This window comes from Lissotriton vulgaris, chromosome 2_1 (genome assembly GCF_964263255.1).
Source record: "Lissotriton vulgaris chromosome 2_1, aLisVul1.2, whole genome shotgun sequence".
In the NCBI taxonomy this organism is placed as follows: domain Eukaryota; kingdom Metazoa; phylum Chordata; class Amphibia; order Caudata; family Salamandridae; genus Lissotriton; species Lissotriton vulgaris.
Genome location: NC_141687.1, coordinates 1,495,899,092 through 1,495,914,082, shown reverse-complemented (window position 1 = coordinate 1,495,914,082; position 14,991 = coordinate 1,495,899,092). Strand labels below are relative to the sequence as shown.

At 41.6% G+C, this 14,991-nt stretch overlaps 1 protein-coding gene across 1 annotated transcript in view; it reads left to right on the top strand.

Moving 5' to 3' along the window:
* Nucleotides 1–13,832, top strand: part of LOC147732810 (uncharacterized) — a 33,844-nt gene extending 20,012 nt beyond the window's left edge. Inside the window, exons 2-4 of the mRNA XM_086958866.1 lie at nt 5,147–5,342; nt 10,652–10,710; nt 12,415–13,832. Coding sequence (XP_086814992.1) covers nt 5,147–5,342; nt 10,652–10,710; nt 12,415–13,016 — 857 coding nt within the window. The 3' untranslated portion in view covers nt 13,017–13,832. The remainder of the gene's footprint in view (nt 1–5,146; nt 5,343–10,651; nt 10,711–12,414) is intronic.
* Nucleotides 13,833–14,991: the final 1,159 nt, after the last annotated feature.

Here is a 14,991-nt window from a genome sequence, read left to right as displayed (position 1 = left end):
GGACAGTAGCACCACTATACACAAGTAAAACCAATTAAAAAATGACAATAATAATAAAAGTACATGGAAATTCAAAATTGACCAGCAAAAATTGATACAAATAAGGGGGACAGACAACAGTAAGACATCCAATTGTACAATACAAGGTGTATATTCAAACTCTATCTGACACCCATGTGTTATGCACCGTCTTATAATGTATCAACACAGGTGTCCGAGTTGAAGAATTATACTTGGAAATGCGTTGACGCGTTTCGGTGGTAGGTTTGGTTTTAAGCCACCTTTATCAAGACACTACGTTCTGTCTGTCGTATTTCTGGGGTCAATGGGATCACCCTTAAGAATATTCTTTGGAAATAGTCAAATGAGGTTCAGTTGGGACGTGGTATTTTCTAGGATTGCTGGGTTTGCTTCATTTTCCGTTTTTCTCTCCTATATATGCATGGCCCGCTTCAATTATCTATTGAGGATCCTGAAGATAGGCGTGTGGAATCTTAAACAATGTTCCTAGTCCAATGACGTCTTTTATCTTTAAAAATTAAGGAACCAGGGGCGCTTTCGTCAGGTCCTCCCGGTGGAAACAATTGTTTCACTATTCTGCCGTAGAGGACTGCCTGCTTCTCTGGTTCCGTTCTGTTACAGGCATATTATCAAGGACAGGCGATACATTATCGCCGCTTTATCAGCAGGAAACGGCAGATAAAGCAGCGATAATGACCTTGATAATATGCTCTATGAATTCCAATCGAAGCCCATGTTAGATGTGAACACATCTAACATGGGCTTCGATTGAAATTCATAGAGCATATTATCAAGGCCATTATCGCCGCTTTATCTGCCGTTTCCTGCCGGTAAAAGCGGCGATAATGTATCACCTGTCCTTCATAATATGCCCCTTGTATTTTAAATTTTGTGGAGCTTGCAAATTCCGAAGCTTTAAAAACAAACGTGAAGTTTTGAGCCTGGAGATTTTGCAACATCATAAACACCTAAGGCCCCATTTATAAAATGTTGACACATGGCAGCTCAGCAAGCCTTCCTTTCCACGCTGCTGTGCATCAAAAGAAAAGAGCAGGAATGCACCCTATCTACAAGATACAGCACATTTCTGTCCGTCTCCCCAGCGCTGGCGCACAAACAGCGCCCATGCGCCAACGCAGACACCATTGTATCATGTTGCAAGGGTGTCTGCATTGCGGAGATGATTGTTTTTGTTTAGGAAGGAACAACTTCCTGCACAAAAACAATCACTGATGGCATATTCTTCTTTCATACGTGCTGCAGAATGCCCAACACCCATGGAATGGAAACCTATAAACAAGGAGCGTGTAATTTATCTGTCTTTCATAAACAATCAATGTCCGAGCTTTATGCTCTTCCTCCAAAACAAAGATCTTGAGGGAGTTTTGTTGGGAGATGTAAAAATTTAAATTGTATTCAATCCATCAGACGTTAAAAGTACAAGTTCCAAACAATCCAATCAGTAGTCAAATTTAATCAGCAGTACAAATTCAAAATAATCCAGCCAGTAGTCAAATTAAATCAGCCAACACGATTCGTCCAGTGCGGACATCATCAGAGCTTATAATCCCATCAGAAATATTTTCTTTCTTTTCATGTAAAATATCTACATAATTCGTAACGCCATAAGCCCATCCTGGTACATTCCCTGCAGTTGTGGCCTGTTCCTAATCTTTGATCTACTATGTAACTCCGTTCTTTCGTAACTACCGCTCTCCCAGATTCAGGATTCCTGCCACTTTCTCACAGTGTAATGCATGAAAGGGATCCATGTTTACAAGGCCTTGAAAAGTCATGCAGGGTGACTTTTAGGTGGCTTGGTAAATATGGGCAAGACCATGGCACTACTGATGCATCAAAACAAGTGATGCACCGGAGGCGCAATGTGCTTGTAAAAAAGGCCTGAAGGGCCTCATTCAAAATGGAACTGGACCACCGTAGCGTCTCTTTTTGGAATGCTCCGATGGTGCAGGTACCTGCTCCATATTTACCAGGCAGCACTAAGCCACTTTGCATGGCTTAATAGGGCCTTGTAAATATAGTTCCCTTCAATACAGTTTTGTGCGTTAAACTTGCTTGCACAGGGTGTTACTGGGGGCATTCCCTGTAACACCCATGGCTTTTTGGCAGCATCCCAGATTTACGAGGAATTGTAACTCTGTGTCAGTGCCAAAAAGGTATGCCTCCCTAGGGGAGTGCGTACGGGAGGTTTGCCTTCTGCAGCACCCATAGAAAGAGGAAAAAGCGTCCTGCAAATGCAGGTGCATACAAACAATCTTCCCTGCAACAAAGGCACCCTTGCACCATGGAGCAAAGGTGCCTGTGCAGGCGCATTGCAGCCCTCTGTGTGCCAGCACAGGGGAAAAGGACAGGAATGTGCTGTATACATGCACCGTATCCGATGGATATGATGCATTTGCCATAGAGCAGCGCAGAAGGAAGGCTTGTAATGCTGCCCTGTAGCAAAATCTTGGAAATAAGGCCCCTATTGTCTAGCAACAAAAGAATTAACTTAAAGAGGAAATGAACAATGAAAAAGAGAAAAATTAAATGCCTTTTAAACATACTTGTTTTGTAGGATATGTCAAGTCTGACAATTTTGTGTCCAAAATTTGGCATTTTGCAGACCCTTGCTTACGAGAACACTGTATGGTGTCATGTGGTGCGGCCAAGATGGCGGTCGCAACTTGAGGCTGCTCCCGATCCCCTTTGTTCTCCCTCCCTATCCTTGTCGCACTCCCTATAGACCCGCTGTCCTCCCATATACCTAGGCTGATGTAGTGGGTGCTGTGTAGGACTACTTAGACTACTCCTACATTTTGCGACCTTGGGTGAGGATGTGGATGTTGCGGCCTGTTGGCAGTATACATAGGCCAGAGAATGTAGAGGAGACTTGGTTGCCTGCTGCCTGGACATGTCCACATTGAGAAGGATCAACAGCCCGTCTTTTCAGCCTGGAGGATGGCCAGCAGCCGCAGCTCCTGGGGTGCTGTGTGAAGGAGGCCAGGCTTTCCCTGATCTCTAGCCAGAGCTGCTTCCCGATGCTCTCCTGATCCAGAGCGCAGACCCCTGTGGACTCAGGCTAATCCCGGGGAAGCATCCTTTGCCACTGTGGCAATTGTGGGGTCCGCAACTGCCAAGAATGGGGCAGCTGCGATGCCGTAGATCCTGTGATGCGGCCTTGCATGTGGCTGTGGGCATTGTATATCAGAAACATTGGTTCCAGTGGCGCATCAAGTGTACGACTGATAATCAATACAGCATACGTTAATTATTAACACTCAGAGGGTTTAAAGGGGATGTCAGAAAGAGAAACAATTCTACTCAATTGGATTTCCAACCATCATTGATGTTATATTTGTTTTCAACAATCGATAAATATTTACATACATATAGTGTTCCAAATAACAAGTGCAGAAGTGACCCAAAGAGTAAAGTGAGAACCAGAAAAGTACAATAATATAAAAACAGGTGTAATGTACAGGGTTTCTTCAGGGAATATTATACAAGGAAGAGAAAACGACCATCAAGTAAATTATAATGACAACAATACATGTCACAGTGGCTATCTAAAATCATAGGCACTGTTTATAGGGTTCGTTTTCTGGGCGTGTCGACGGCGTTTCGACCCTGGCCGAATAATGGGTCTCGTCAGGACTGGGGAGTGTGGGACTTCTGGACGTGTATAAGCTCTTGGACTGGATAGTATTACGTGACCACCATGCGTGAGTAAAAGGATAAATGCACTTACAGTTAACCCAGCTGGGTACACTGTAGTGGTTCGGTCGAAAAACTCTGGATCTATACTTGGACAGAGTTAGAAAATCAAGGCTGAATGTGCCTGTGGGCTTGAAACGCTACACAATGGCAGACCGGGACGGTACCCGGGGATAAAGGGCACGATCGCTCTTGTAGTTTACTCGATTTCACTGCCGTGACGGCAGTGAAATCGAGTAAACTACGTCCTGTCCTACCCTGCCCTACCCTACCTCCTAATGTAGTACCCCTGCACAACCCACCCTCGACACACAGTCCTTTTCCTACATTTACACTACCCAGCACAACCCCCCAACACTACCATATACCACTTTTCTTCCCTACACAAACACTACAACACTAACTTTATACCCTACCCCTGCACGACCCTACACTACACAAACACCACATCACTAACCTACACTATACAAACACTACCCTTCACCCTAAAACACTACCCTACACTACACAAACACTACAACACTACCCTAAACCATAAAACAATACCCCCAGCATGACCCTACACTACACAAAAACTACACTAACTTTATACACCACCCCTCCACGACCCTACACTACACAAACACCACATCACTAACCTACACTATACAAACACTACCCTACACCCTAAAACACTACCCTACACTACACAAACACTACAACACTACCCTAAACCCTAAAAAACTACCCCCAGCATGACCCTACACTGCACAAACACTACAACACTACCTTAAACCCTAAAACACTACCCCCAGCATGACCCTACACTACACAAACACTACAACACTACCCTAAACCCTAAAACACTACCCCCAGCGTGACCCTACACTACACAAACACTACAACACTACCTTAAACCCTAAAACACGCCCCAGAGCCAGCATGACCCTACACTACACAAACACCACAACACTACCCTAAACCCTAAAACACTACCCCCATTGTGACTCTACACTACACAAACACTACAACACTTCCCTAAACCCTAAAACATTACCCCTGCATGACACTACACTAAACAAACACTACAACACTACCCTCAACCCTATAGCACTACCCCCAGCACGACCCTACACTACACAATGACCACAACACTACACTACACTACACAAACACTATACTACACCACACATTTACTACATGACCCCCACCCCTAAAAAATTAACCTGAACCCCCTTACATCCCTCTCGTCGTGGTTCCACACTCCTCCTGATTCCATCTTCTTGAAGTCTGTTTTTTTCACAACGCGTGTGCATTTACCATACATGCCTTTACAACGTAATTCGTTGCCACCTTTCATCTACTTCAAAGTGAATGATGCCTTAGTTTGCTAAGCTTAGTAATTGGTTGTCATTTTTTTGCCTTGCAGTGACTGTTAACGGGACTGGTAATGTTGCATATGTGCGTTTCCAGGCATCTGAAATAGGCATTAACCGCACGGACAGTTCATGGATGTCTGACAATGTAAGAAATACCTGTCCGAACAGCAGCGATATCTACATTAATGGGCCTGTTCCATTGGTTGCCCACTGGAAGTCCTCCAATGGAACCTCTGCAACAATACGGTAAGAGCACATCATCGGGAGTTGAGCACTTAAAGTGTCATGAGCTTCGTGCATTGGAAGGGGGTGAAAGGCAAGTGAGATGTCTCCTTTGACTCATACTGTAGACTAGATTAGGTTGTATGTTTTGCAATTCTGAGTAGGGTCTGAAGTACTCGTGAGTAGCAAAAGCTACTCTCATTGCCCACCAATACTTGTGCTGGACACCATTGTGGATCTTTCCACATTGCCCAAAAGGACTCACCATGCTCCTCCCACTCGGAACCAGTCAGGTACTCACAGTGCCCTCAAGTACTATCAACACATATTGCTGTCCAGGGCTCAGCAAGCTCCTCTCACTGCACACCAGAGCCACCTAATGTGTCCACAAAGAGGAGAGAGTGAAAGGCACCTATTATTTGGGCCCACCGTTGCATTATTAATGCCATGTCACTGTTTTGCATAGGTCCCCAATTTGGGTTTGGCCCTTTGTCACACCTAGTGAGCAAAAATGTAAAATGTAAATTGATATTTGTATAGCGCACTACTCACCCGCAAGGGTCTCAAGGCGCTTGTACGAATACCGCTGTGGAACCCCTCCTGGCTTTCCCTGTGAGAGGCCCACTCCTGGGCACCCCCAAGGTGGAGGCCAGGCATCCTTAGCGTTGTGGGGGCCGTTATGGAGATTAAGCAAGCTATTGCCCAGAGTTGCAGAGTGGGACTCCATGATTGGAATAGGCACCGAGGCAAGAATCCATGGAATATTGAGCCCAAGAAGCGCGGAATTGAACCCTGGTCCCAGGCTAGACCTCTGCATCAGGGTCTGCCGCTCTAACCATTGAGCCACACTTCTCCAACTGTTGCTGTACACGTATTTGCATTTTATATTCAACTAAAAGTAGTGGACCAAACCGAATACATTTCAGTCCTTTTGTATTGTCTTTGTTTAAATCCTTTATTTTAGCATCCACATAAGATCTTAAAAGCAGCCATCGTGTTTCGTTCTTAAAAGGCACAAGCCTTGAGAACTTCTTCAGAGCTCAAAAGTCAGAATAGAAAATCTCCTTTATTATGATCATGGGAGTAACCCAATGATGACGACCGGGGATTTTAAAGTTTGCTTATCAGGGCTTACCACCCTGTTACTTAGAGCTCCTCGTATTCACTAGGCTTGTCCCTTCATTCTTTTCTAAACAAGATGTATTTTGATTAGTTGCCTTCACTATGTGGTGGGCTAACTGGAAGCACTGAATTACCATCATATTATAATGCGATTACTGATTGTGTTTTAGCTGACAGGATTAATGATCATGATAAAGGAGATTTTCTATTCTGACTTTTCAGCCCTGAAGAAGTTCTAAAGGCTTGTGCCTTTAAAGAACGAAACGCTTTGCCTGTTTTTTAGATCTTATGTTGATGCTAAAATAAAGGATTAAATCAAAGAAAATACAAAAGGACTGAAATGTATTCTGTTTGGTGAACTACTTTCTGTTGAATCTGTTATGTGAATCTGTGATCAGCAGCACCAAAGGGTGACAGGTGCTGAAGATTTGTGCACAAACAATAACTTTGATAAGACAGCAGTGAGAGAGTGAGGTGCTATTGTATAAGTACATTGCCCATTTCTGTTTGGAAGTGTTTGTATTTTATATAGTTATTTCTTTACAGTACACAAAAGAAGGGGATGTGATATCTGAGATCTATCATGGACCTGCTCGGTTAGGTTGATGAGAAATGAAAAGCCAAGAATGTCTTTAATGTGCCTTGGTTCCAAAATCCAGAGGTATTTTGAAGACTTTGCAGCTATTGATTGAAACTCAGCCTATGAAAAAAGTGGTCAAGTGAGAGCTCAGTCAGTAGGTATGCGTCCTGGGTAGTACTTGATGATATGCGAGTGTTTGCAGCTTTCAATGTGTCTATAGGAATGGATTCATGTGTCAGGTATGGGTGCTGTTGAAATAATGAAGATGATTGTACTGCTAATACGGCAAGTACTACTTCTACCACCAACACTACTGGTAATACTACTGGCTGACAACATGTACACTTCTACTGCGGAGATTACTAAGTCTAATATTTCTAATAATAATGCTACTACCATCACTATCATTACTGTTACCACACTATTAGAATGCTTATTAGCACTACTTTTACTGCAATTGCTAGTGCTACTACCATTAATACTACTGCCACGTCACTATTAATGCTTTGACTGCCAGAAATACTGCTACTATTAATAAATATATCACTGATGTAAATATCACTACTAACACTGCTACTAATAATAACATAATACATAATTAGAACCATATATGCATGTGCGCATGAATGTGTTTAATATTAATATTATAACAATAATAAAAATAATAATAATAATATTAATAATAATAATATTAATAATACAAATAATAATAATACTAGTAATACTAACACTAATACTACTACTACTACTACTACTACTACGACTACTACTACTACTACTACTAATAATAATAATAATAATAATAATAATAATTCAAGTACTCGTACTGGTACTATTACCAGTATAACCTCTTCTTCTACCACTAACGCATTGATTAAACTCCTACTACTAACAATACTTATACAACTCCTACTGTGATTGACAATACTAATATTGCTAATTTGTCACTACTACTATTACTACTTTTGTTAATACTATTACTACAGCAATTAGAATTATTACTAATGTCACTATTACTAATGCTACTAATAATAACTACATAAACGTATTAATACAGCATATCTACTACTTCTACTAATACTAATACAAATAATAATAACAATAAAAATAATATTAGCAATGCTAATAAAAACAAAAACAAGAACCATCACAGTAATAGCTTTATATGTATTACCACTAATCCTTGTAGCAGTAATGATTATAGTGGAACAGAAGACGAAGAAGAAGAGGGGGGAAAAACCTGCATAGAATCATAACTTCTTATTTTTGGAGGTTCAGTTTAGTAGGTACATTTAAGGATGAGCTGGTGTAAGATGCACACATTCTAGAGCTGCATTCCTCTTTGTATGTTTTCCGAATGTTTATTGATATTTTAATGGAGAATGCATTCCGTTTACTCCCCTCTATTGAAGGTTTGTGCGGAGGACCAACAGTGAGAAAGGGTTTCAAGATAAGGGCAGGGGATGCATGGGACATTGCATGACCGGGAGCATGGCAAACTCAAGGGATCAAAGCTCTGCTGAAGCAAGGGAAATGCTGTGGGACATTCAGGATCCGTGCTCCGAACTGCCCTGCATACACAACAAAAAATGAATGCCTGAGCTGCTGACAATATAAATCAGAATCCTGAAAAAGTAAATACCCGTGGCAGCTGGTGACATTTGAAAGTAGTGAGGCATACAAATTGTGGTGAAGCACACCATGGCGAGTGAGCGAGCCCGAACGACCAAAGGAGAATTCAGGGGGGTGGGGAGTATGGGGGTTCTCCCCCCAAGAAACCTTTGAAAAATAAGTGGACAAATGGTGCATTTGCAAGCAAATTTGAGAACACATGCACTTTTCTCTTCACAGTCAGAAGAGGTTGGCATAAACTAATTAATAATCAGTCTCGGCCAACACTCACCTCCTTTTTGACTGTGAATAGTTAAGACCTTGTGGTTATGTAAATGGTTAAATTCATACATCCGAGTTAGCCTAGGTTGACTCACAAAAAATATATATATTTGAGCCTCTACTTATCTCTCTTGCAGACAGAATATCAGCTGTGTTTCTGTTTTAGATGTTCTAATATTTAAAGAGATTATGCACATAGACACAGACAAAAAACACAAAAATATCCCTCTGTATGGAAGGGGGAGACCAGGACTAAAACCAGAGTCTGGCAAGCCGCTTATCGCAGACAAAGTATTTCATATTTGTATTCTCTGCTGTGAATGTCGCCTCCTTATGTTCACCTCTACTGATCTTACCAACTCTTCGTTGAACAAATATGTTCTGGTTGAGTTGGATGGCAGTGTAGGTAACAAACGATGTCACAAGCAGTGTTAGTGGTGCTGTAAAGAGCACACAAGGGTTAATAAACCCGGACAGCGGTGAAAGGTAAATTATGAAGCAGTACTGAAACACATTCCCATCAAACTAGAATGCATATATCTGGCTGCAGGGGCCATAGCAAGCAGTTATAACTTAGGACTTAAAAAAATATAAAAATGTATATCTGCGGCAATGCATAAATAGTTGAAGCACTTATGGAAACCTGACCGCCCCTGGAAAAGTACATGTCCTGCTTCTACTTAAATTTCACCTATCTGGAGCAGGTCTTCGACCTGCTGTCCGAAAGTGACTTCCACATGGTGGCCTGCAACTCCACCGGGACAGCGGCCTTCGCAACCAGTAACAGGACGGCAAGATATGGGGCAGCTACACCGAGTACATCTTCTTCAGTAAGTCACAGCGTGCTTGGAGTGTGCATGCGGTGGTGCCTGCTGTGCCCATCTCGTATGTGTGCCCGCTACCCCCTGTGCCCTGGTGAATCTTCCCGGTAGCCCAGAGTCACTTCCAGGAGGTGGTGTTGGTTTCAAGCTTGTACCAGGCACCTAAAACAAATGTATGAGTTGAAAATGAAAGTAGGTTTCAATATATTGCAGCTTACACCCACACCCCAGTAGCGGGCGGCAAATATACCTAATTGCAATTGTACTCTGTAAGGGGTACCACTTTCTTGCAGTAGCCCCTCTTGTATCAACATTACATTTGTTTTAAACATACTGAAAGGTTCTGCAGCTCGTTTTGAAACCCATTCCCTCTGTTGTAAAGTTTTCCCACAAGATGAAAAGTGTCCGGCTGGGTTAGACGGGAGACTTTGAACATTTAATTGCAGCACGGTCCCCGTTTCTCATTAACTACAAGGTACAGTAACAGCAGGCATTAATCGGGAACGGATTGGAACCGTAGGATAAAGACCGAGCCTCACCCTTCCATAAACAGACGTTGCTTCATGGTTTTCGGATGGGGGGATTGCGTGGACTGCCAGTCAGTGTCTCACCAAGCCGATGGAATTGCTCAGTGGGTTGAACGCTCTCCTCTGCAGCATGTGATGTCCAACACATATTTTGTGTTGCTTTTTTAGTGAATGATGCATTCTCTTAGTGCATGACCTGAAAAGCCTATTCTATCTAATAGTTCATCTTTCCACCACATTTCATGAAACAATATGAAAGCAAATTATTGAAAAAAATTAAATGTATAGAAAATGTGTTTCAAAATGCATTGTAATGTATGTGAGTCAAAGCGCTTCGTACATTAAAGATGTATATTAGATCTGGAACTAATATCTCTATTATTTCAACAGGGCTTTTATTACTGTAAACAGAAATACCACGTACACAGTTGTTCATGATTTGAACAATGGTAAGCATATCTGTAAAGTTTTCTGTCTAAAAATGCTCAATATGGCACTTGGTTTGCACTTTGCTTTTGAACAAGGTTGTTCAGCAGAGATCCACAACAGAGTTTCAGATTATCCACATAACAAACATTTACCTAAAATCTAAATGAGAGTCATTTAAATAGTCAGTGGTTCTCCCCTAAATGTGGCATTGGTTGTTCCCCCTTGAGCAAATGCTGCATAACCCTCTTCTAGACATACGTAAGCATGTCAGACGTGTTTATATGGCCCAGGTCAAGAAATTGAAGACGGTCCCTTCAAAGCACATGTTTCAATGTAAATTGAGGGCTACACCTTCATTAGATTTAATAGACAATACCTATAGAATTATCTTATTAATGGCCATCACAGAGGTTCAGGCAGCATCGGTGCTAAATATTATAGATAGGCTACTAAATATCAAGTAGACAAAACAAATACCCAAAAAGGAAATGCTTTAATTAACACTGAGAGCCAAACCAACTTGGAGGCATTTTCACAAATATTGTTATGACACAAAAAGCATGTGTAGTTACAAATAAATGTCAACTTACCCAACACGTCCACAAAGGACTGGATTTCAACATACATACAATTCTTTACGTATCATGGATTCCAACCAAGGCCACATTGCCCTTGCTTAACTTAGATATTTAAGGTATCCACACAAGATAAAGGCTAGAATCTTTTATTAAAAAGTGGTAAATCTTTACCAGCAGCCTAAGACTTTATATAGTTGCAAGTTACTTCGATCGGTTTTGCAAAGGTTACTCGCAGTAGTCACAGGTTTCTAAGTGTACTCTTCTGCTTGTAAATTCGATTTCTGTAATCCACATCCGTATTTGCTCATTGAAAATCTACCCAACGATTAAAAAGTGAAAAACCTTTCCCCTAGTCCTTTTTAGATTATTCAGGTGTTTTTCCCTCCCAGGAAAGATATTTATTCGTGCCCTTTTCTTCAAAATATTTCGAAGTGCCCCTAGAGGCTTAAAGGATCTAAGAATCCATAGAACCATCTTTCTCATATCCCCTAAATTCAGTTACAACACCACACACACAGTCCCCTGGTGCAGCCTCCTCAGCCTTGAACCTTCTGCCCCCACCCCAGATCCAAAAACACTAAACCAACTACTCACGATCTTAAAGAAATAACTAAAAGACCACCTATTCAGAAAATACTTATCCTAACTACCCACAGTAAATCAATGCAAAAGACACTGTATGCCTCCTTCCAATTTCTTACCCCAGATCGCAAGTTAGATTATGAATCAGTCTTGTCCCTTTTGACCAGTCACTGACCCCACTTTTTTCAGAGGCCAGGAACCGCCAGTATCTCTGTAATTGACTAACCTCAAATATGCTTAGGTTGTTTGATTGCTTCCCCTGCAGTTGTGAACCATTTCCATTGATCATTTAATAACGGTACTTCTTGTAAAAGTCTTCAGCCTTAGCATGCCATGGGGACAACATTTGGTCACGAATTTAGAGAATAAACAGGGCTGTTACTTCTCAGATCCCGCTATGTTTTGTTTGTTTTCACGCCCCATATATTCTTTACTGCTAAAATGTGAGCATAAACTCCACGGATTTTTTATGGTTGGAAGCATTAAGACAATGACGAGCATAACTAATTGTTGTTTTCTCTTTTGTATTTCAATCGCAACAATATTTCTGTACATCTTATTAAGCGAGCACCACTACACCCATGCCACAGGCAAGACCAACAGTCAATGGAACCAACGCCAGTAATCCAACATCTGTCAACGTCAGTATGGGCAATACAACTGTCACTAATACAACCACCGTCAGTAATCCAACATCTGTCAACGTCAGTATGGGCAATACAACTGTCACTAATACAACCACCGCCAGTAATCCAACATCTGTCAACGTCAGTATGGGCAACACAACTGTCACTAATACAACCACCGCCAGTAATCCGACATCTGTCAACGTCAGTATCAGCAATACAACTGTCACTAATACAACCACCGCCAGTAATCCAACATCTGTCAACGTCAGTATAGGCAATACAACTGTCACTAGTACAATCACTGCCAGTAATCCAACAACTGTTGCAAACAGTACAGTCAAAACAACTGTCCCAACTTCTGTCAGTACGGTCAAAACAACTGTCATTAATGCAACCAAATACAGTAATGAAACAACTGTCACCGTCAGTACGGTCAAAGGGACAAGCAGTACCAACAGTGCATCATATTCCAGCTGGATACTCATCGTGCCGCTCCTTTCTGCATACATGGCGGTCAAGAATAGAGTGATGTGCTAGATATTGGAACAGCCTACAGAAAAGCATATTATAAAGCCCTAATGTCATCTGTATTCAATGCTGGTTTGAAGTCATATCTTGTAAATTTGAATGAACATTAATGATTGTGACGTAACATTCAACAACTTTGTCTCTGGGACATGGACCTCAATTAGTAATAGATAAATATATCAGTTTGCTGCCACAGGCTCGCCCTTTTGAACCCCTGTTAGTGGTCTTTAAAATACCACTAACCTCTGTACAACCTCCGGTCTCATTATCAAGTGGCACAAACAGAAATCACGTAGGGTTCAAATCCCCTCTTTACTTTAAATTGATTCCGTATCTTACTCCTACCATAAAATGTCAACAGAAAATAAGATGCTGGTGAGCAACTGTGGCCAGGAAAAAAGTGCCCCCCCCCCCAATGATGTTACTAGGAGTGTGTGATGTCCTCCATTTACTGGTATTTTGGAGAATTGATGTCCATGTGCTGAAAGTAAACATGTTACAAATAATAAGCCTGAACCGTTGAAACAAATAATATGCCCTGTAGCCGTACTGTAGGTTGCACAGATCTATATGAGTACAAAGTTACAAGAAACAATAGGTTTAGCCTATGTGATTAATAATACGCTGTTTTTTGTTGTAAGTTGGGGCTAGTTGAATAGTTGTATAATATAAGTTACAGAAAGTCTGTTAAAGTGTTATGATTTGTTTATGTACAAAAAGACAATATATTGCGCTGTTGTTAGTGGTATAGTGCGGGTAAGTAATAACATTTTGACGAATGAAATGAAAGAGGGAAATATCAGACTTGATATAATAGCAATATTATGTATTATGTATTTACCACAAAAACTATTCCCCGTAGGGACTTACAACGCGGTTGTTACAATGACCGCGTGGTAACCACCCATACCAATACCCCGCAAGTAGGAATAACGACTTGCGGGGGGGGGGCACAAGGTGTTGGATTTGAAATCCAACACCTTCCCAATTGTCCTCACAGACTGGAGTTGGATTAGTAAATTAAACTATTCCAAAATCCAGTGCCCCCCCTCCGCAAGGTGTTACGACTTGCGGAATAATGGTATGTGTGGTTACAACGCTGTTGTTGTAACAACTGCATTCTAATTCCCTACGAGGAAAATGGATGCGTAAAAAACCTGTATATTTGTTTAGAGGAGTTCTGACAACTTTTGATTCCGGTGACACTGCACCTGCTGCACCATTCAAATCTTGCCCCTAGTCCCTGCAAGATAACTGCATTTGTGACTGCTATTTAGTAATAAAATATAGCAATATTTGGTGTTTGGAGGGATTCCTAGAGCTTTGGGCCATCGGTGTCACTGCACCTGAAGCACCATTGAAATCATGGCCATAGTGCCTCCTACATAACTGCACTTGTGACTGCCTGTTTAGTAGTAACATTTAACAATATTCAGCATTTAGTGAGGTCCCTAAAACTTTTGGCCCTCGTGCCACTGTACCTGCGCACCATTCAAATCAAGCCCCTTTTTATTGCAAGATAACCACAATATTGTCTGTCTGTATAGTAGCAAAATATAGCAATATTAGGTGTTTAGAGGAGTACTGACAACTGTTGGGTCCGGTGCCACTGCACCTGCTGTACCATTCAAATCATGACACAGTTGCCTGCAAGGTACCTGCACTTGTGACTGCCTATTTAGTAGTAAAATATAGCAATATTAGGTGTTTAGTGGGGTGCCTAGAGCTTTTAGTCCTGGTGCTACTGCATCTGCTGCACCATTCAAATCATGACCCTGTTGCCTGCTAGATAAATGCTCTTCTGACTGCCTTGTTTAGTAGGAAAACTTAGCAATAATCTGGATTTCGTGGGGTACCTAGAGCTTTTGGCCCTAGCGCCACAGCACCTGCTCCACCATTCAAAACAAGTCCTTTTAACTGCAAGGTAATTGCAATTGTGACTGCCTGTTTAGTAGTAAAATATAGCAATATGTGGTGTTTAATA